Genomic DNA, 25,063 nt, shown 5'->3' on the forward strand with positions numbered 1-25,063 from the left:
GACACTGACCTGCACAGGCACAGACACTGACCTGCACAGACACTGACCTGCACAGGCACAGACACTGACCTGCACAGGCACAGGCACTGACCTGCACAGACACAGACACTGACCTGCACAGGCACAGACACTGACCTGCACAGACACAGACACTGACCTGCACAGGCACAGACACTGACCTGCACAGGCACAGACACTGACCTGCACAGGCACAGACACTGACCTGCACAGGCACAGACACTGACCTGCACAGACACTGTCCTGTACAGACACTGACCTGCACAGGCACTGACCTGCACAGGCACAAACATTGACCTGCACAGGCACAGACACAGACACAGGCACTGACCTGCAGAGACACAGACACTGACCTGCAGAGAAACAGACACTGACCTGCAGAGACACAGACACTGACCTGCACAGATACTGACCTGCACAGACACTGGCCTGCACAGACACTGACCTGCACAGACACTGACCTGCACAGGCACAGACACAGACACTGACCTGCACAGACACAGACACTGACCTGCACAGACACAGACACTGACCTGCACAGGCACAGACACTGACCTGCACAGGCACAGACACTGACCTGCACAGGCACAGACACTGACCTGCACAGGCACAGACACTGACCTGCAGAGGCACTGACCTGCACAGGCACAGACACAGACCGGCACAGACACTGACCTGCACAGGTACAGACATTGACCTGCACAGGCACAGACACTGACCTGCAGAGACACTGACCTGCAGAGACACAGACACTGACCTGCACAGGCACAGACACCATTGACCACCCTCTTCTCCTTCACATTCTCCATACTCTTGGTATTCGGAACAAAGCTTTATCCTGGATCTCCTCTTACCTCTCCCATCGTACTTTCAGTGTCTCTTGCTAACACCTCCTCCTCCTCTATTGATCTCTCTGTGGGGGTACCCCAGGGCTCTGTCCTGGGACCCCTTCTCTTTTCTCTTTACACACTCTCTCTAGGTGACCTAATCACATCTTTTGGGTTTAAATATCACCTCTATGCTGACGACACACAAATTTACCTTTCAACCCCTGACCTTACACCTGCTATACAGACCAAAGTTTCTGAATGCCTCTCTGGAATATCATCCTGGATGGCCATCCACTGACTGAAACTTAACATGGCAAAAACAGAGCTCCTTATACTTCCTCCCAAATCTGGCCCTACTACCTCCTTCCACATTGCTATTGGAAATAAGATCATTCACCCAGTAGCCCACGCACGCTGCCTAGGGGTTACACTTGATTCCTCTCTCTCATTCTCCTCTCATATTCAAAACGTTTCTAAAACTTGTCGCTTTTGCCTCCGCAATATCACAAAGATACGCCCTTTCCTCTGTTACTCAACTGCTAAAACTCTGACTCAGGCCCTCATTCTCTCACGTCTCGATTACTGCAACCTCCTGCTGTCCGGCCTTCCTACCTCTCACCTGTCTCCCCTACTACTATCCTAAACGCTGCTGCCAGAATCACTCTACTCTTTCCTAAATCTGTCTCCGCATCTCCCCTCCTGAAATCTCTCTCCTGGCTTCCGATTAAATCGCGTATCTCACACTCAATTCTCCTGCTCACTTTTAAAGCTTTACATTCTTCTGCCCCTCCTTACATCTCAGCCCTAATTTCTCGCTATGCACCATCCCGACTCTTGCGTTCTTCTCAAGGATGTCTTCTTTCTACCCCCTTTGTATCTAAAGCTCTCTCCCGTCTTAAACCTTTCTCACTTTCTGCCCCACACCTCTGGAATGCCCTTCCCCTCAATACCCGACTAGCCCCCTCGCTATCCACCTTTAAGACTCACCTTAAGACACATCTGCTTAAAGAAGCATATGAGTAGCACTGGATAATCATGGACACATGATACATAAAGCTTGGCCCCCTGCAGACGCACTTACTAGAATTCCCTCCTACTGTCTCTGTACGTTCTCCCTACCTACCAATTAGATTGTAAGCTCCTCGGAGCAGGGACTCCTTCCTTAATGTTACTTTTACAGTATGTCTGAAGCACTTATTCCCATGATCTGTTATTTATATTATTTGTTATTTATATGATATGTATTACTACTGTGAAGCGCTATGTACATTTATGGCGCTATATAAATAATGACATACAAATACAAATACCTGCACAGACACAGACACTGACCGGCACAGACACTGACCTGCAGAGGCACAGACACTGACCTGCAGAGACACTGACCTGCAGAGACACTGACCTGCAGAGACTCTGACCTGCACAGACACTGACCTGGACAGACACTGACCTGCACAGGCACAGACACTGACCGGCAAAGACACAGACACTGACCGGCACAGACACTGACCTGCAGAGGCACAGACACTAACCTGCAGAGACACTGACCTGCAGAGACACTGACCTGCACAGACACTGACCTGGACAGGCACTGACCTGCACAGGCACTGACCTGCACAGACACAGACACTGACCTGCACAGGCACTGACCTGCGCAGGCACAGACACAGATACTGACACTGACCCGCAGAGACACAGACACTGACCTGCAGAGAAACAGACACTGACCTGCACAGGCACAGGCACTCACCTGCACAGACACAGACACTGACCTGCACAGACACAGACACTGACCGGCACAGACACTGACCTGCACAGGCACAGACACTGACCTGCACAGGCACAGACACTGACCTGCAGAGGCACAGACACTGACCTGCACAGACACAGACACTGACCTGCACAGTCACAGACACTGACCTGCACAGGCACAGACTCTGACCGGCACAGGCACAGACACTGACCGGCACAGGCACAGACACTGACCGGCACAGACACAGACACTGACCGGCTCAGACACTGACCTGCAGAGGCACATACACTGACCTGCACAGACACTGACCTGCACAGACACTGACCTGCACAGACACTGACCTGCACAGGCACTGACCTGCACAGACACTGACCTGCACAGGCACAGACACTGACCTGCGCAGGCACAGACACTGACCTGCACAGGCACTGCTTCACTGCCACACTGCCACTGCCATACTGACACTGACACTGCCACACTGCCATAGCCACACTGACACTGACACACAGCCACACAGCCACACTGCCACTGCCACACTGCCACTGGCACACAGCCACACTGCCACTGCCACACAGCCACACTGACACACTGACACACTGCCACTGCCACAGCCACACTGACACACAGCCACTGCCACACTGCCACACTGCCACACTGCCACACAGCTACTGCCACTGCCACACTGCCTCTGCCACTGCCCCTGACACAGCAACACTGCCACTGCCACACTGCCACTGCCACACTGCCACTATCTCTGAGGAGCAGCTGCAGGTGGGGGGGAGGGTGTCCTACCTTTCACTGTGGAGCATGGCTGGAGGGGGGGGGAAAGCCATCTTAGTCCCTGGCAGCAGGCACCTCACTTCCTGCTCTCACTAACAGGCTCCGTTATCACTAACCCCGCCACCACACTCTGCAGTCAGACCGGCCTCTGATCTCCTCCTGCTCTCCTCTCTGCCTGCAGGGGATCGCATCAAACTACTGCCGATCCTTCCCTAATAGGCAGAGGGGGTTGGGGGGCGGGGGGGGGGACATCGCAATGCTAGCGCTCGGCAGAGTGGGCTCAGGAGGGGTGGGGAGCGTGTCAAAATGCTGGCGCTCCTTCCCTCCTGTGTCTGCATCTATGGAAGATATATTGAAGATATATTGGCTGTGTAACATTTTAAGTGTCACATATGATGTGTCTGCAGAGTTATAATTGAAGGTGAAGAATACACCAAGAATTGGACTCTGCCCTGCATCAACATCCCTGCAACTGTAAGAAGTTGTCTCTAAATGCTCTGCCAATTTTTTATACATCTACATATTCACTATCTAATCTACTGTTTAATCTTCTGTGCTACACTGTCTTCCCAGGTCTGATTTATACACCGGCTGTTTCAACTTCTACTCTTCTTATCCGCCAATACCTGGGAACTCTCTTCTCCTATCTCTCTCCCTAGGTCTTATTATGCCCTCACTATTACTTTTTCTGTTTGTTGTTTCCTCACTCCTTCGTAAATGTTTCTGTTCTCTCCATTTTCCCTTCCTCCTCCTATCCACATTTCACAATCTCGCCTTTCCTCCACCTATGCTTGTGCTAATACACTGTATCACTATTTACATACATTTTTCAACAACTTTTACACCCTCAATAAAAAGCACCCCCACAAATCTTTATCATCATCATCATCATCATCATCATCATCATCATCATCATCATCATCATCATCATCATCATCATCATCATCATCATCTACATCTTTTTCATCATCATCTTCTTCATCATCATCATCATCATCATCTACATCTACATCTTTTTCATCATCATCTTCTTCATCATCTTCTTCATCATCTTCTTCATCATCCTCTTCATCATCTTCTTCATCATCATCTTCATCGTCTTCTTCTTCCCATATACACACCTGCTCTCACCCACGCCTCCCTGCCACCTCTTTCCCTGCTAATGATGTTAACCTATCTAATTTAATACCAACCAAACGTAAAACCCAGCTCTCAAAAGAAGCATTCCAATAGTCTGCACTTATGGCTACTGTCCCACGCTCAGTCGCTCCTACCAACTATTGTGGCCAAGCACTGCCATCTACTGCATTTATTCCCTCACCTGCTGTCTCTGTAACTCTCCCAACATAGCACCTAGATTGTAAGCTCTCCGGGGCTGGGATTTCCTTTCCTATTGTCTGACGTTGCTGTGCTTATTGTATTATTATAATTCCCTGTATTGTATTGTCTTTGTAAAGCGCTGAGTACACTGTCGGCGCTATATAAATCAAGATTTACATACATACATACATACATACATACATACATATATTGTACGGAGCATAGTTCCAACATCTGCGTAACTGCTGTAGAAGTGTTGGTTTGCTGCAGGTTGTGATACAGTCCCTTTTAATTGACCACCATGATATAGATATAGCAGACATTATTGCATTTGCTGGCATGCTCCTGAGGGTGAAATAGCGCATTAGCCCCGTCTCTGTTTTTGCACGTGGCTGATTCAAAACCATGGCTGCTTCTGTCACTGACACGTTTTGTCAAGCAGCGATGCGCCAGTGAGTGCAATAATGGCTGTTATATCTGTATTTAGAAAAACTATTAACTATTATTTTATTGGTGTCAATGGTTCACAGAGTTACTGTATCATTCTAACATGGACCGGCCTGCTACACCTCTTTATGAAACTCAGCAATTTATCACCACTTGTAGGAGCAGTGGAAATGACTCTAAAACACGTGGCAATGGAATTCCTGTGAAGATTATGAGATGGGTAGCTTTAAGCTCTAAGAAATGTCAGTGTTCCATGTTCACTCAGATTCCTGACCTGGCTAGAAAGGTCATTTTAAGCCTGGAGGAGTTTGTGCCATCACTTAAATCCAGAACTAATGCACACTATATATTGAATGCATTATGAATAAACTATGTGTTGTGTATAATATAGGAATATAGCAGAGTATGAATGATTGCACTTGATATTAGAATGAATCAAATAGGAATTCTCCTTAGGCTTTTATAGCTAACATAAAAAATTCCACATACAAGAATAAAATGCTGATATATGATATATGAAACTGATTTATACAGATTGGAAAAGTGAAATTATTTAGTTTAAATTCAATGGTGCATAATTATTCCTGGGATTGAAGTATTTTTCCTAGGTTTGGCATATTTGTATATGAATGATTTGACATTTAATATTTATTATTTAAAAAAAAGTCTTTATGTGTTTTACGCAACAGCCTGTGTTTTAAACCTGACTTAGCCAAGCTCTAGCTATCAGAGCCTTGTTGATGTTGTGTGACAAATGCCTACATCTCACTTGCCATAACCTTTTATTGCTGTGGACGTTTCTCTATTGGTGTTTTGAAGGGTGCCATAATATATAGTAGTTTGGCTGTGTAATGGGGTTAAGCAGCTGTAAATAATATGCCTAATAATAGCAGGAGTTTAGTTGTTTTAGTGTATTATTTTATTCAACATCACATGTTTACTTTCATTCCTAAACATAAAATGGTGCTAGCTGTCTTCACTTTCTCCTCACCTCTTTCACAGGCAAGTTAGGACGTTGTGTGACATCACAGTTTAAAATGAGAAGGATAACTTAAGTTCAATATCATGACATACACGATTATACTAGTGCTATATACCCATGGTTGCAGTGTCTGTCAGATTTCCTTCTTGACCTTTTAATAGCTAGAGGCGAGCTCAGGAAACAACACTAGGCTTATTATAACACAACACACCACTCATATTATAACTGTCACCTGCTATGCATGCTTCTTAAACAGTGCAGTTTTTAAACAAGGAACCTTTTGATCTTTGTGTGTGTATCTGAAAATACATGATGTATGTTGGTGCCCTTTTATAGAGAAGGTTCCAGTAATGATAATGTTACCCTTTTTACTGCTGATTTGGTTTGGCTAATTTATTCACAAATGTTCGGCTACAGTCATTGTCAATACTGCATATGCTACTCTGTAAATATCAACTTTGCATTATGTGAATGAAGCTTATTTGCAGTAAAAACCTGTCTGACGCCTCTCTTTGTGCTTGTGCAGAAATGATGTGTGAAGTAATGCCGACGATAAATGAGGACACCCCTATGAGTCAAAGGGGGTCCCAAAGCAGCGGGTCAGACTCGGATTCCCACTTTGAACAGCTGATGGTGAATATGCTGGATGAGCGAGATCGCCTGCTGGACACCCTGCGTGAAACACAGGAAAGCCTTGGACTTGCCCAGCAGCGACTTCAGGATGTTATCTATGACAGAGACGCACTCCAGCGACAGCTAAACTCCGCACTACCCCAGGTCTGTAGTAGTGGCTGTTATGCCATCTTCATTCTGGTTGTATTATTGTGTTCTGTACAGTAAAACATGCAGTCCGCGATCAACATAAGAAAACTGGAAGATACCATGGTCAGATATACTGTATGCTCTTGTTGCAGTGTGTACCTGGTCACATAACTCTGTTAATCAGCATTTTATCCATAGACCAATTCACATTAAGTAAAAACCAATCAATCTATCAGTAGAGCAGTAACAGTGGATACAAAATTAGAACATTGGTATGAGCTGAGAGCTGTTTTAAGCCATCAGTCCATGCAATACACTGCAGATCTTCCCAGAACCAATGGGGGTATATGTACTAAGGCACTTGTGTAGCGCTATTGGAGCAAATTGCGTCATTTTTGTATTGCTACCAATGTTACAAGGATTTTGCTGCAGTTTTTACGCTATGTGTGTCTGCTTATTTTTTTTTTTATTGTGTCAGTAGGAGGAGTTAGGGAGGGTTACATGACACATCGATTATAATGAGATTTAACAAATTGTGCCTCTGGGCGTCACTTTTCTGCTTTTCAATCTTAGCCAAATAGTCAGGACAGGTCTGAGGTGACATTCGCTTTCTTGCTTGAAAATCTGCGCCTTGTGTAAGGCTGCGGCCAGGATGCAACCGAGCGCACTGGCACTCAAGCGCCGTGCATCAGGCACAGGTTGCCCCGGTGATACCTTGGCAACTAGTTACGCGCGTGGGGGGGGGGGGCGTATCGGGGGCGCGGATGTGATGTCACGGAGCTGGTTCACCCTCATTGGGGGAACCGTTCACGTGACGCACCAGCGAGCGGCAAAATCAAATTGATTTGTCTTGCCAAGCAGCTGAGCGCCGTGTGCTCGCTGGTCAAACACATTGTTGCAATGTGTTTGATTGCGCTAAGCACCTCACTCTCAGCCTGGACAAACCCTTAGATACTGGAGCGACAAGTTTAGTACATCAGATGCAATTTTGGAGCAAACTTGGTCAGTGCGTCACAACACGTTTTACTGTTCGTGGATGCATAGGCCCCATTATGTAAATCAACCTGAAGCAGGTAAATGGCAGATGAGGTTTAATACAGATAAATGTAAGGTTATGCATTTGGGAAGCAAGAATAAACAGGCTACTTACAAATTATATGGGGATAAATTAGGGGAATCCTTGATGGGGAAGGATTTAGGAGTGCTTGTAGACAGCAGGCTTAGCAATAGTGCCCAGTAGCTGCAAAGGCAAACAGGATGTTATCTTGCATTAAACGGGCAATTGATAGAAGGGAAGTAAACAAAATGATGCCCCTTTTATAAAGCATTGGTAAGACCACACCTTGAATATGGAGTACAATTTTGGGCACCACTCCTTAGAAAAAACATTATGGAACTAGAGAGAGTGCAGAGAAGAGCCAACAAATTAATAAAGGGGTTTGACAATCTAACTTATGAGGAGAGGCTAGCTAAATTAGATTTATTTACATTAGAAAAGAGGCGTCTAAGAGGGGATATGATAACTATATACAAATATATTCAGGGACAATACAAGGAGCTTTCAAAAGAACTATTCATCCCACGGGCAGTACTAAGGTCTCGGGGCCATCCCTTAAGGTTGGAGGAAAGGAGATTTCCCCAGCGGGAAAGGAAAGGGTTCTTTACAGTAAGGGCAGTTAAAATGTTGAATTCATTACCCATGGAGACTGTGATGGCAGATACAAAAGATTTGTTCAAAAAAAGGTTGGACATCTTTTTAGAAAGGAAAGGTATACTGGGATATACCAAATAAGTAAACATGGGAAGGATGTTGATCCAGGGATTAATCCGATTGCCAATTCTTGGAGCCAGGAAGGAATTTATTTTTTCCCTTATGAGATATCATTGGATGATATTTCAGTGGAGTTTATTGTTTGCCTTCCACTGGATCAATATACTCTAAGTACGGATGTAGGATAAAGTATCTGTCTAAATTTAGCATAGGTTGAACCTAATGGACGCATGTCTTTTTTCAACCTCATCTACTACAGTATGTAACTACTGCACCGACACACTTTATTCGAGCAAATACCCGGTATGTACCTGGCAGATACCTGGAATGCGCCGCTCCTCACCTCTGACAAGCCCCGTTGCATTTGCCTTCCCAGCCTGGGTTCATGCCTGGCTGATGGGCGGCTGATCTGTTAAATGATAATGATTAGGATTTAATAGGCTGCAATGCTTCGCGTGTCTACCAGATGGCATAAATTCATGAATTGTAATGCAGTATATATATATGTACTGTGCAGTATTGCAGCCAGCGGGAATAAAATGCTTCAATCCCTGCTGGAAAATAACTCAATGCACTCGGGCAGAAAACAGTCACAAACCTCAATACACCCGGGTATACCCGAATTCGTGGGACTAGCCGAGCTCGAATAAAGTGTGTCGCCAGTGTATGTAACTTTGAATGCTGCTTATAGAAAAGCACGTAACGTGCAGCATGGTTGTAATGGGGTACATTGGGCTCACATGCTTAGAACTATTACTCTTACTTGCGAACAACAGTTATTCTAAATTTCATTTTGTTTTTTAGAAATTACATTTTTTTTGCTGAATTGCAATCATTTATATTAACATTATTGGAGTTATCCTATCGTTTACAATATCTGTTATCTAGTTTACAGTGTCCTGAGACACTTGGTATCATTATATTGTGAGCCATTGCATCACTTTCACAGGAATGATTTGCTTTATAATCAGTGGTTGACAAATCACCAACAAATCTACTCGCCACACAAAAAAATCTACTCGCCACCTAGTACCAAACGTGTGCTGCTTGGGCCAATATTTACTCGCCCGGGGGTTAAATCCACTCGCCCGGGGCGAGCAAATGTATAGGTTTGTCGAACACTGCTTATAATTATGAAACGTTACAGTTTGCCTCATATTATGCTATATTATCGGTTAAACTGTGTAAACTTCTGTCCAGAATTGAAATCCCTGCTCTCGGGTCAAGATTGCGAACATTATCCTTTCAGTAACGATCCTGAATTTTTGGCACCTTGCCAAGACTTCCAGCCAATCAGGTTTGAGTTCTCATACACAGAGCAGCTTTCAGACAGAGGAGGTGATTGGACAGAAGGCACTGACTCCTCCCCTTTGCAGCTTGCAGAGCATTCTGCACAGGAGAACACTGATGAGCAAGGTGTGTGGGTGGGTGTGTCTGCAGTGTACAGAGGGGGGGGGGCTGCAGTGTGTGTGTGTGTGTGTGTGTGTGTGTGTGTGTGTGTGTGTGTGTGTGTGTGTGTGTGTGTGTGTGTGGGGGGGATGCAGAGTATGTGCATATAGCAGGGTGTATCAAGAGGGCTTTAGTGTATTTACAATTTCATTTTAATAAACAAGTACAATAAAAGCATAGTAAAATGTATAATATCACGTTGATAAAAATCAATATGACTGTATGAACAGAAGATAAAGTACAAAAATAATAGTAAGACCAAATCAGTTACAATGAATATATAAAATAAATATACTGACATTTTACATACTGTATGTGTTGTGCTATAATTCATAGACTCCAAGTATGTTTCTGTTCCTTTTATATTGCTCTACAAATGAAGCGCACTCTTGTAGAAACTATCATAAAAATGAATTTGGGGTAGGGAGGAGAGAAAAGGGGAAGTCGGATACTGTATGTTAGTTTTTAAAGATGCGTTTTACATTTTGCTTCCAGTGTGGTTAAAGCAAGATGATCAGACACTATGTGATAACTACAAGAAGCAACATATTATACTTCTGCAAACTCAATTAATAGTGGCAATCACTACATAAAAGTAGAGCAATACATGCCTTGCAATGAACATGCAATGTCTTATGTTTTCGTTCTTTTTTTTTTTTTGGCTGTTTTGCACTGTTTCCATATTTCTGGCATTATTAATCCTCACACGCCTCTTGCAAACCAAAGAGTGTCTGCAATATGCTTTACAATATGTTACGTTTGTGTGGTTGGCACTGACATGAAGAAAATATTACCGTATTGCTACTAAATGTAATAAAAGAACATGGATCTGTTGTAATATGATTGCCATGAGAAAATGGAGTCTTTATTGTCTTGGCTTAAAAATAGATCTCTTCTTGCCCTTTCCAGCGCTGTTTTTATTTTTTCAAATCTGATGCTCTGTTCTGGAGATACAAGTGTTTGAAATAGTAAGTGTCCAGGAAGTTAAAATGAAATTCTCCCCAGAGCCCATTGCGGTCTAAATGTTACCATGTTACAATGTAACCTAGAAGATATTGATTAAGAAAATCATGATTTCTAACATTAAAAAAAAAACAACAATTTTATAGGTTTCTGGAGGGGGGTTGCTCTTTGCTAAAGTCAGTGATTTATCTTTCTTTTGATGGTGACAACGTATCTAAGGGCATACGTACACTTCTGTGTTATCCTAATTTGTATGCTCCCTGTTATATTGAGATAAGAGGACTTTACCAAGATTATATTAATTAAGTGTTAATTTGTGTGTCTAGTTCTTTGACCAAAGAGAGACCACCGTTCTCATTGTCTGTTTCTTTTTCCTAGGAAAATAAAAAAAAAAAGGTTGTGTTTTTATAATATATTTTTTTGGAATAAAAATGAGTTATACCATTGATCCTCTGTCTGTGATTTTGTGAATATCCATCATTAGGATTAATATGATCAATTTCAATATGAATTCCAGAACTATAGTTTTGCTGTTGCATTATGTACCTTTTTTGAAGTCTCATTTCACAAGAAAACAAATGTTTTCTGTATTCTTCTTTTGCTTTACCAATACAAATACATATTTTCATAATTACACAACAAAGCAACATTTTGTGTCTATGAAAAATTAGATAAATAGTTGTGTCACTAATTTTCAGGTGTATGTCTGTGGCTGCTACAACTTAAATCCTGTCTGCAAAGGAATTACTGTAAATTGCAAATAGTATTTCAGATATATACAATAATGCAGGGGTGACCCCAACAGGTCAGGTTTTCAGGATATCCCTGATTCAGCACAGGTGGCTCAGTCAGTCCCTGCTTCAGCACAGGTGGCTCTATCAGAGGCTCAGTATAAGACTGAGCCTCTGATTGAGCCACATGTGCTGAAGCTGGGGTATCCTGAAAACCTGACCTGTTGGGGGCTTGATGGCTGGAGTTGAGCGCCCCTGCAGTAATAGACCATTAATACTTGAGAATGCTAAATGCAGCGAAACAGGGAGGAGATATGAACCATGCAAGGGGTAGTCTGTTACAAGTCTGTTAATGACTTAATGAGACGTTAATGGGTTTTTTAAGTGTAACAGGGATCTTCAAATGTTATATATCTTCCAATCTCCCTAACGAGGAGTTAAGTGCTGTCTTACAGGTAAGAAGGCCTGCCGTTAACATATCTACAGCAGGAATTAATTCTATGTTAATTTAGGTTGTGGCTATAGCTGGCATTGGTGGCTTCCAACACCTAATGCCAGGTAGAAGAAAATTATTTGGCCTTGTCCAGGGTTCTGAAGTAGCCCACTTTGGATTCCTATTATGCCATAATATAGGAAGCCAAAGTGACTACCCTCGACTAAGCCCAAAAATGTAGCCAAGACCTGTGTATTAACCCCTTGGAGGCCATAGTGGCCATGAAGGCATGCATGCCCTGATGTCCACTATGACTTCCACGGGGTTATACAATTATATTTCTTTGGGGAAGGAAGATGCCAGGTATATACAGTATTGCATTGTAATATATATCTGGCATTTTCCTTGGCATATGGCTAACACATGCCAGGGTTGGAGCCAGTTAGTGTCGGGGACTGTATTATCCCGACGATAGCTAGCTAACGCCATTTTAGCCATATGAAAACGAGGGCGCTAATGGCCACTATTTTTGCATATATTTAACTTTGTAGATACCCATTAAACTCAGGGAGGCTATTTAGGTAACATCACGTTAGAAGCCTAGATGACTTGTGACCTATATGTGCAACCTTGACCTAGCATAAAAACTGTGGCAACAATTAAAAGAACCAATAAAAATATATATTTGTATATAAAACATGAATGTACTACACACGTAATACGACTTTCATTTCAATATGTTTTGCATTACTATAACTTTGCAAATCCCTTTACACTTTCTGGCTACCATATTTTGCGTTTAGCGTAGATTAACTTGGAGTCGGTGTGTATTGAGCATCTCTCTAACAAAGAATTGGGTCACGATTTCTGTTTATATCTTCTGTGTCACTAAACTAATAATGCTTCAATTTAATCTGGGTATATTCACCGCATCAGTTCTGTTAACGTTTTTCTACGTTCAATGATCATTTTTATTCCAAGAAAATATATTATAAAAACACAACCATTTTTTTTTATTGTCCTATTTTAAACTTTAATAAAAGTTAATGATCTGCAAGCATCCTTCTACTGCAATTAAATTTTACTATAATGTGCATTACATTTCAATTAGGTGACAAAATGTGCAATAGTGCATTTATTATACTATTGTCCACCTGCTGGGGTATAATTTCTTCTCTTTCAAGTTCTCACGAAACTCATGTCTGCTCCTGCTCCAGTTTATTTCAACTGTTCTAGAATCTATTCATCTGAAATTCTGTAGAATCAAAATGAAGATTGATTTTTAGAGCGAAGGATATTTATGACCTTGTGCTTTATCGTGGACTTTAATTTATAGTTCATGTTCTTGATTCGTAATTATGTTTCTCACCATCAATGATAGATTAATGTCAGATACATGTTCTTGTTCCACACAAAAGGTCAACTTATAAATTGCATTTTATTGGTGATAACCTAGGAAGAGGAATTGTCCTTTCTGTGTGGGGGTCCTTAAAACATTCTGCCATCTAAAGCTGGCTGTTATACTGGGATATGGGAACTAAAAAAACATTGAGGCAGATTTACCAATGGATGGTTCAGCGTTAAACATCCAGGGCACATTTATTAAGTGCTGGAAGAGGAATGGCCCTGGCTGGATGATAACAGAAGTTGGGTCCCGACAACTATCCCGGATCTCCCCTACAATCCCTGTATCGGTATTGGTTTTCTATTGCCAACCCAATTTATGAAATAGTGTTATCAATTAAAGGTCAGTGATATAAGAATTCCAAGCTTGAGACTGTAACACATTCATTCCTCACATCTAGCTGCTCCACCATAAGTCTCGTTCTGTCACTGTTACTTAAACAGCATGTTTTTATGAAAGGCATCAACCTTTTGGTTTACTTAGGCACATCATAAATATGGTACAGTATGTAGGACAATCTTGACAGCTGTGTTTGTGCTTCAAGTGTGTATATTACAGCTTTATGAGAGCTAATCATGCACCAGCTCCACTGTGCCCCTCTATATCATGCAGCGCGCTTGGGCCCCAGCTGCATTAAACACCGCCGACCTTGCTCCCTCCCAGGACTCTCTGATAAAGTCACTGCTGTAACGAAACGCGTCAGAGTTCGCTCTGTAGCAGGCTTTTTTTGTGTGTATATATGCACTATTAAACCGAATACTTTATTTTTTATATGTGTGGCTTCTAATCCCTTGCGGCAGCAGTAACCGCCTTTACACAATATTTTTTGCTTTGAATACTACTGGCTGGAGCACGCTGACTTCCTCTTCCGGTTCAGAAGTCCCTGACATCATCGCTGATCGGAGACCCGGCGCGTCAAGACTGTGAGTGATTGCCTCTCATATTCTCCCTTCCCCTGCCTCCGCAGTGAGGTCTGCTCAATCGTGGGTGACACCGGGTTGAGAGGGTTGTGGCGGAGGGTAGCGGCTGCTTAGCGGGTGGTCCCGAACAGGGAACACCGCGGTATCGCTGCTTTCATTCCTCCCTACCATCTTACACCCCTCCCGTTGTTTGTCACGTGGCACGATTGAAGTGGGGAGTTTGAAGAAACACTTATGTTTACATTGGGATACTGGACCTCTAGAGTGTTCTATTATATATGCTTATTGTTGATATCGTGGCTCTGAAATAAGGATGGTATCTGTTTGTGGACAATTGGTAGCACCAGTTTTCCTGTGAGGAATCCCAGGAAATTTGCTCCCTCCCAGGAGAGATGGGGAATTTTGGTGCATTATATTTATAAGTTTGCATGGTAAAAGAAATGTAAACAACTTATCAATGCAATTGGTTTTCTTACAAATATCTAATAACCCACAGAGTATAACCTTTAGTGATTTGCCTCTCAAAAAGGATATATGTTCCTATTTTCACCAGATTCTGTGTAATTATAATCTTCTCATATACTTCAGTCAGTTTGGTCAATGATGGCACCATAATTACTTTATACAAGTACAACAAAATAAGTATAGATTTACAATTTTCCCTAAATTCACAGATAATTAAATAGATTGACACAATCATAAAAACCCGCTTTAAAGCATTTGGTTACAATGAAAACATTAATGTTACCCGCACTTGTTATATTTTTCAATAACTCTACTGTCTTTTTTTTTTTAAATTGTTAATCTTCTAAAAAAAAAGTTAAAGTGACACACAACCTTACCCCCCCCTCCATGCTTTGCTAGTATCATCATTCATGATGCCACAAATGACATCACTGATGCCATCACAAATTACATGATCCCATCACATCAGAGCATGTGGGATACAGCCAAAGAACCAGACTACTCCAGACTATTTATCCCCCAGCCCACTCCTCAAACATTAGGTTTTTCTGGACCCTTCTTCCCCACCTCCCCAAGCATCAGACCTCTTTGTTCCCTGTCTCTCCCGCTCCCCAGAAACATGAGGCCTCTCCAATCCCGTTCTCCCTCTCGCCACCCAAGCATATGGCTTATCTGATCCCTTACTCCTCTCACCCCACAAGCATTATGTTTCTCAGGTGCCTTTCTCCACCTGCCAACCAGAAGCATAAGGCTTGTCCAATTCCTCTCTCTTCCTTACATCAGGCTTCTCCGGTGTCTTTCTCACTCTGCCCCCGCAGATGCACCAGGTTTCTGTGATACATTTGTTTCCCTTGCTTCCTCGAGTATCTGTGGACTTTTTAACGCCCCCCCCCCCCCCCACAAGTATCAGTCCTCTCTGATTCCTTTCTCTACCCACCCTCCATATCCCACAAGTATCAGTTTTCTCAATACCCCCTGCACCCGCACTGCTGCCCCATGCTTGGTTGTGATGATAGCTTTGGAGGAATGAACCATTTTCAGTGCTGGTCGGAGTAGACATATTGCTATATTTATATATATATATTGCTATATATAGAAACAGTGCTATATTAGTAATCTTTAGTGTGCTACATACATCCTGATAATTCCATCATCACCTTTATCCACTCCACATTCACTGATGTGATGGGATCATGTCTTTTATGACGTAATGTATGAGGACATCATAAAAACACGGGGGGAGGAGTTAAGTTTGCATGTCACCTTAACTTTGAAATTTTCAGACTTTTGAAGGGTTTGCTTACAAACATTAACTACAAGAAGGAAATATCTCACCTAAAGATCTCTCCTGAGAGGGAGAGTAGGCAAGGAGGAGCCCCAAATAGGATGCACTCACAAATCTATCAATGGGTAGTAATTAGCAGGATAAACTAGTAAAACAAAAACTAAACAAGCAAAGGATAGCTGCTAACAGGTAAATGTTTAACAGTGATCGTGCACTGTAAAGTAGCTGCTTCCCCCCTACCATCGGCAGACACCTCAGCCTCTTGTGAACCTACAGGTAGCATGCACCACACACCTGGAAATAGCAGAATCTCCCAAAGAGTGGGGGAAGCACTGTTACAATTGCCGTCCTCTTCACGCAGGAAAGATATGCAATGTAATTTGTATTTGATTTTAAAATTTTATTCTTGTGTTGATATGACCATTTAACAAAAATGTGCATCTTGCATTATACGTTACAACACGCATATTTTATTTCTGTACTATAGTGTTTTGTAGTTATTTTATCTGAAAGGAGCATTTCATGTAATAAAAGTCTTCCAACTTGACCGCCTGAAGACGCGAGTGTGGCGAGTGCAGAAAATGGCATTTTAGAGTTCTGTTTTTTAAACACCTTAAATTGACACAGTAGCACAGTAGCACAGTGCTGTACACATTGCAATTCATTCATTTCATTGCACCCAAAGAAACAGAACCCATGAAATTCAAACAAAGCAATCGCGATAAACATGGATGCCTGGGGCGATTGGCCGCGTTCATGCCGCGTGGAGTGCAGCAGAGCACACGAAATTGGCGCCGTGATTTGTTTGAATAACGGCCGCTGCAGCTGTATATTGAACTTGTAACACAATATAATGAGTGGTCACATAAATGCCTTTGATACTGTATGTTTTACATGCGTCCATTGAGCGATTCATGGTAGTTCTCCCACTCGTACTATAGACTATTTTTGTATGAAATCTTTTTATAAATATTTAGCATTTTGATTGTTGGAGGCTGTCCTTTTTTAATGGAGTTGTTTGTGTATGTTGTTGTATTGTAGGTATGTTACGTGGCAACAGGAGTTTTGGTGTAAGGGGAGGGATCTTGTATGTGATGGCTGGGGTGTTTTCGAAGGTGGGGGGAGGGTTGCCATGAAGTGTTTGAAGTGTGTGCAGAGGGATTAGGTTGGCAATGCCAGGGTCATACTTACACAGATTTACTCTCCGTTTCAGTCATGCAGTAATGCACAAATTCAAGATACATTTACTGACATGCAAGTGGGAACACTATCATGTAAATTGTAAGAGGTCATATGTCAAGCAGCACAATGGATATATTACGCTAAAACTGTTCTGTTCCGTATAGAGCATGATTCACTTTGTCAATGTATTAAGCTATTTTACAGTATGTCAAAGTACTTGATTTAGTGTCAGTTTTGTAAGTAACCGGTATGATTTGTGGAGAAGTTATTAAAATATGCGTCAAATGTGTGAAAACCTCAGGTTTCTTTCATTCAAACCAAATGCTAGCTGCCAATCCTATTTAAGGAGCTGAAGGAGCGACTCAGCGAGTAACGGCACTGACTGAAAACAGTGACAATGAGTTTAAAGCAAGGGAGCCCGGTTCATGTCCCGGTGTCGGCTCCTTGTGATCTTAGGCAAGTCCCTTTATCCCTGTGACAAAAACTTTATTGTAGGTCTATTGGGCAAGGATGCCGCATACTTCTATGTTGTCACGCCCGTATGCCCGCAGACCTGGCAAGACCCCAATACTGAGGTGGGAAGGGTATTACCACGCACCCACAGCAGTGAGGGCGTGCCCGGAGTGTGGTATGGCGTTGCCGGGCCTGTTGAAAGATAGTTAGTGATACTTGCAATGCCTTGGGAGTACAGAGTAAGAGTAGGGGTGCCCGTGCGCCAGTGTCCAGGGATCCAGAATTCAGAGTCGTCAAGTTCGTAAGCCAAAGTCCAGGGTTTACAGAGGTCAGCAAGGTAGAGTTCGTATGCAGGGTTCAAGGGCAACAGAGAGCAGAGTAGTCCAGAACGAGCAAAGGTCAAACCAGGGAAATCCAGGGATAAGCAGGAGCAGGAACAGGCTGAAACACAGAGGAGAGCCAAGCATAGGACTGCACACACAGGGGTAACAAGAGCTATGCAGAGCAATGAGAGAAAGTGCAAAACAGAAATTGTGAGGCACTACTAATGAAGGTGAAAATAAATAAATAAATCAATTAATAAAGATATGTGATATATATATAAGTGTGCTCAAATATGATAATAATGGCAAACTTTGCTGCTCAACCCTCTTTGGAGAAGTTCCAGTTTTCTCCTTTCTTGAATGTTGAAGAGAAGCTTGTGGGGAGCTTGTGGGGAGCGCAGGTGTTTTACCTTACAGAGGTAAAAGGAAGGGTCCACAGTGTAGTGTAGGACCTGCATTAATTTGGTTATCCCTTGGGATTGGTATGCAGGCTTATGATGCTTTGGCCAAAGGGTTAACTAAATAACCAAGTATTTAATATTATTATTGAAGTATTTTACTTTATACTTTTTACCATATATGTTTTGTCAATGGGATGTAGCATTGGGCACCCCCTGTCTCTTGTTGTATACAATTGCCACGCTCCGTAGCTCTGTTGTTGACATAAATATATATTCATGATGTGGTGGGTGTGGGAGTTTGGGCTCGCTGGGAATGTGTGTTAATCAATTTCTCCACAGAAATTAGCCCCATGCATATAAATAGAGGGAACCCAGGCATGTTATAGTTGCCTAGGTTTCCTATACATATGTAAATACAACCTCCTGGTTATACAGTGATGTTAGGAATTCTATATAATGTAAAAAGATTTTAGTTCACATAAAAAAAAAAACAGTATTTTTACATATCTGTACATAGGATACCATAAGTGGACAGAGGTTTCATGAAGTCACAATTCAGTTTTAAAGGGTTCCACAGATTCATAAAACATTCTTAGGATTTGATTTACTAAACTCCGTTAAATCTGGGTTATTAATGTGACATTCCCTAAAACATTGACAGCCGTTATTGCCTCTTAGTTTACACCTTATTCAATAAAAAATTATATGCAAAAACAGCGGGGATAAGTGAACTCCTCATCATAGGGCAGTGATATCCAACCGGGGTTCTGCGAACACCCCTCAGAGGTTCCGTGGCTGCCAGGGGGGAGAGATGGAACAACTCTCCCAGCTGTCCCAGGTCCGGCTGATCATGGACACCCCACGCTGCAGGGACCCGGTGTCTCCCAAGTTCAGCAGCAGCCGCCCGGTCACTGCGATCCTTACTTTCCCTGCTGCTGTTGGCACCGGAAGCCGCGTTCAAATTCCGGCCAACAGGAGAAGGGAGCGAGCAGGCGCAGCACCTCAGGCTCCAAGGTAAGAGAGGTGTGCACACGCGCGCTCTCTCTGCTGTTCTCACTGCAAGAATTTTTCACACGCACACTGACAGCTCCATTAAAAAAAAAAAAAAACAGGTGTTTGTGTAGAAGAGGGAGAGGGAGTGAAAGGGTCGAAGGGGGCGAGGGAGAGGATTGGGGTTCCCCAGAATGTTACAATCTAGTTTAGGGTTCCTTAACCAAAAAATGGTTGAAAAGCACTTACAGGTACCTCAACACACACACAGATACCCAAGCTCTGAGAAACCCCTACCATTACCACTATATATATATATATATATATATATATATATATATATATAATCAAAATAATAAAAAAATAAATAGATGATACCGTTCTGTGGCTAACGAAATGCTTTTATTTGTGCGAGCTTTCGAGATACACTGATCTCTTCTTCCGGCGATGTTACAATGAATGAAGCAAAAGGTAAACTTAAAAATAGTGTCTCTTGGAATGTTATCTGTGCTGGTCCTTCCCCCGGTGTGGATGTGTTTAATGGCTAGAGGTGTTAAATGGTTACTGAAAGCAAGTGAAGAAAGAGTGTGTATGTGTATCAGTGTGAATAAAAATGAATGGAGAGCCCACAGTATATACAGTGCTTTACACAAGGTGTGTGTGGAGTGGGACTGGATATAAATGGTGTGGGTGGGTGTGGAAATGTGAGAGTTAGTAGCACAACTAAGTGTGTGTGGATACTTAGTGGTCCCTATTGGTGAATAGGGATGGAAAAACAAGGAGTATTAGTATGTGTGAGAGACAGCTGTGTGTGCATACATATAGCACAGTATGTACAGACATGGCCTTTAGCGCTTATGGGACGAGAGTTCACTACTGTCAGTAATGACTCATAAAATTTATATATATATATAGTGCAGAATAAATGAGTTCTTCAGTATTCGGTGATACCTTTTTTATTGGACTAACAATTTATGTCACTTGACAAGCTTTCGAGAGTTCTCCTCTCTTCTTCAGGTCAAGCATTACTGATATACAAAGGAATCTATGGCTAAAACAGTGTGGAGAGAGGGAAAAAACAAAAAAAACAACAGATATTTACTGTAGATAAGGTAGGGTGTTAAGTGTTTGAAGCCAGGGGACAGTGTCAAAGAAAAGTGGGGAGGGGAAGGGATGCTGGGGGGGGGAGAGAATGTGTGGATAAGAGTGGAGGCAAGCAGGATAATTACAGACAATTTTGGTAGGGTGTGAGAAAACCCATGTCCACATTAAGTCCTTTGGTTTTGGTGTCAAAGAGTCTTATCATTCTGAGTTCAAATGTTTTCCGTTCTTGGGTGCTTTTAAACATTCCATTGAGGATTTTGATTTTTAGACCATTTATGGAATGATCTGGTTGTGAGAAGTGATGTCCCACAGGTGAGCAGTATCTTCCTTCTTCGTGATGGAGTATAGAGTGTCTGTGCATATTCATTCTTCCTTGTATATTCCATAAATGATGAAAACCTGTTCGCAGGTCCTAACACTACCTGGGTTAAAATTCTTATTAACCTGTATAATTACAGGAAGAATGATCTGCATTGGATCTTCATAATCTGGCAAAATGAAACTGACCTGCCAACTTGGAAAGTGGGGAGGAGCAAGCTTAAACCTTGGGGGGGAGGGGCCACTACCCAGGCATAAGACGCTTTGGCCAAAGGGTTAAACGAAATGACCCTTTTTTAAGAGAATATATAGGTATTGCACTGTGTATTTTTGTCACATTGGAAGTAGCTTTGGGCATCTTGTCTGTTTTTTGTTGTTTACAGATACCTCACATTATTTTGGGGTAACAAAGTGTTGTTTTCCAATAACATAACATTTAAGAGAGAAAGGGCCGATTATCCTTGAAGTTTGCGCACCCCTGGTTTAACCTATTCTCCACATACTGAGATACATGGGAAATATGAACATCTTTTACATATTTAAATTGACATATTGACATATTTCAGAAGTATCTCCCATATGTTCACCAGTATCTCACCACCTTGAGTATAGGTTAATTTATTTGGAGTTGACCTCTCTTACCTCAATTCATCTCTCCACTCTCAAAAGCCCTATTTTGGAGTCTGGCATGGAGTAACACCAGATTTAGTTATGATGTAAATAACGCTACGTTACTTCCTGGCGTTAGTCTTAACAAAGTGAACTTAAAGTGATTTGTTACCGGCGCTAACCACACCCAATCTGTGATAAAATAGTGCACAAAATTAAAATTCAAAATAAAATGTGTCAAGGTGATCACTGATCAAATTCTCAACCATCCAGGAATGTGTACAGATTCCTTTCAATAGTAGCTTGTCCGGGATGGGAAGGGAGCGAAGATAGCAGGGATACACCATGAAAAATAAAAAATAAATGCATACAATAGTGTAATAAGTTCTTTTCAATCTTGATAAAACATGTATGTCTTGGCTCTATAGCTCTATAGCTCTATAGCAATGCCTACTTACAGCAGGTCAAAAGGTAAAAAGCATTGATCTGCAGCAATGAAAGTGGCTCTACGCGTTTCGTCGTACTAGACAACTTCCTCAGGAGCAATGAATAATTCTCTAATGAGTTGTGGGTTTATATATACTAAACAATTGAACAAATAAGCAATTAACCAATTTAATATAACAATTATATAATTGAAAATTTAAAAGATACACTGGTTCTCCAATAAATAGGTACATAACTCAGTGTTCAAAAACTGAGGAAGTTGTCTAGTACGACGAAACGCATAGAGCCACTTTCATTGCTGCAGCTGCTCTTTCTACTGAAGGCTTCAGAGTTGCTGAGTTCCCCCACCGTTTGCCTCCAAGACCGGATGCCGTCACCCCAACAGCGGATGTGACGTCAGACGCCATCTCCCACCCGGTCTGTTGTGAGTCTAAGGAGAAGATCCCCGGTGAGCTGCTCCACACTGAACCAGCACTCCATTTGCCTCAAGTAAAGCCTTATGTGAACTATGATTATGTACACAATGTGAGTACAATTCCTAAAATTTGTTGTTTGTTTATATAATTTTATGCACGATCGACACTATGGTCTGCCTTTCTTTTGCATGTCTCTGATCCACTCACATCTACTGACGTCTGAGCTGAGGTGCTGATTTCTTATGCTGTAAACCTGGGCTGTTGTTCCTGAAGATCTTGACACCTTTCTACCTGCTGTGTAGATCAATGCTTTTTACCTTTTGACCTGCTGTAAGTAGGCATTGCTATAGAGCCAAGACATACATGTTTTATCCAGATTGAAAAGAACTTATTACACTATTGTATGCATTCATTTTTTATTTTTCATGGTGTATCCCTGCTATCTTCGCTCCCTTCCCATCCCGGACAAGTTAGTCTTAACAAAGCATAGTGAATATGGGTTGAATATCTTTTAGACTTTAATGAGATAATTTGCAAGCCATTTAGAATAATGGCGGTTAATAATACCATGCTTTTTATAGGAGTAAAACTTTTGTTATTAGTTTTGTAAATACTTCTTTATAATTAACATGCGTTAACTTACTTTAATATCACATTAAATAGGCTAACAGAACGTAAAGGGTTCCGCAGTTCTTAAAATGTTGAAAAACACTTTTACAGAATCTTAATTGAAAGAAGCAGTGCCATCTAGTGTATAAAAAATACTGTTAAAATATCTACTGTAGCTTTACCCAAAAGAAGATGAAAACCTTTTCCTAACACCAGTTTCTCAATAGTCTACTTAATTTCATGATTTTTTTCGCATTTTATTATGAAAGCATCAATCACATCAACCTTTCTCCATGTCCGTTTACAATTTCTACTTTTGCTCACATTTCTAAATGTTTAATCTCCTGAAACTCGCGATGTAAGAGAATAAAGTGGCTAAAGTGTCATGACAACACAGCTCTTAATTTCCCATAAAAATTTTGAGACAAACACCAAAGCATTCTTGGAAGAAAACTTGATCGAAGCTGTATTTAAATAAATATGTACCAAACTTTTCAAATTACTTGGTGCCAGAAATCTCAATAAGCCCACAAATAACAATGTAGCTTGAAATCCAATAATTGCCAGTAGTTGAACAAGCCCCATGGCTAATGTGAAAAATATTTCATTAAGACAGGCCAAACATTCTCCCAATATCTGACAAATGAACTCCAACATCTGAAATTAAGCCCTTTCTCTGACATGTCGATACACAAAACCATCTACCTCTAAAACAAACCAAATTAATTTTCCTCTTGCATCGAGGAATTACCACCATTCTGAGGAAAAACAAAAGTAAAAGTTTTAATGTAATGGTCAGGCAGTCCCCTAAAGAAGTTCCCACAGTCAGTCCCACCAATAATTTTCTCGGGGGGCGTCTCCTGTTCACATGCGCATGCGCCTACTGTCGATGTGATGACACGCATATGCGTTTCAAGAAGGTTCCAATGCGCATGCGCCTAGCTTTCCACTAATTGTTCAGTATCTACTGTAGAAGCTGCTCAGCCAATGATATTGCTTACAGGAGAATCGCTTGACTGTGCATTGATATTGATATTTCAAAAACAGAATAAAATACGGCAACATTACTCACCATAGACTTTGCCAATCAGCTGGCGCCGAGCCACTGCCAGTCCCGTATTCTCGATCATACACGTAGTTGACAGGTGACAGCGGGACTACTACACCTGTAGTTGACAGCTGATGGGGCTGGAAATCGCTTGGTAGGCGGGAATCCAAGCTTGCTGGAATCTGTACGCGAAATCCGGCTCAGGCTGCAGGTATCTGGGCGGGACAGACAGCAAGGGTTGCCAGTCACCAGGTTTTCACTGACTGTCGGACCATTATTGGAAGCTGGCGCATTGCTTGCCAGCGACTGACATTTCTTAGTTGGTTTTAACATGACCTTTCGCCTTTTGAAGTCTCCATGATCAAAGGTACGGGAAAAATCTGGTGCTACACACCAATACCCTCCAATAACAACGGGATCAATACGAAAAAAACACTGATCGATACATAACTTTTTCCTTATTGCACGCTTCCACACATGAGCATCTGGTGAAAATTTGTAAAAGTCATAGTTTTTGATAAAATACTGATAAATTTTACCAACTGTTGCCATCTTATCATCTGTTGCATTAATCGCGGCCCATATTAAATAAGCGTACGTTCTGTCGGGTTTTTGGAACACGGACACAGGACAATAGAACACCAGACACTGCGCATTTAGTTTTTAATATGAAAAGCCTTAATTGATACATTATTGTAACTTCTTCAGTACCAAGGTCAATTTACAATAGACCACTGTGGTATTTTTTTAAACACCTGCAAGTCGACACATTACTGAAGCGCATGCGCATTACAATTCATGAATATCTGCCACCTGGCGAATACGCGAAGAATTGCAACCAATTAAATC

General features: G+C 42.0%; 1 protein-coding gene across 2 annotated transcripts in view; it reads left to right on the top strand.

The window, feature by feature from the left end:
* The window catches only part of PPFIA2 (PPFI scaffold protein A2), a 401,131-nt gene that overhangs the window by 13,927 nt on the left and 362,141 nt on the right, over positions 1–25,063 (top strand). For both annotated transcript variants that reach the window (XR_012801707.1, XM_075600502.1), the window contains exon 2: positions 6,657–6,907. Coding sequence is in view for 1 of the 2 variants with exons in the window: in XM_075600502.1 (XP_075456617.1) it covers positions 6,659–6,907 (249 nt within the window). In the remaining variant the exon portion in view is untranslated. The remainder of the gene's footprint in view (positions 1–6,656; positions 6,908–25,063) is intronic.

The sequence above is a fragment of the Ascaphus truei genome, chromosome 5, assembly GCF_040206685.1.
Source record: "Ascaphus truei isolate aAscTru1 chromosome 5, aAscTru1.hap1, whole genome shotgun sequence".
NCBI lineage: Eukaryota > Metazoa > Chordata > Amphibia > Anura > Ascaphidae > Ascaphus > Ascaphus truei.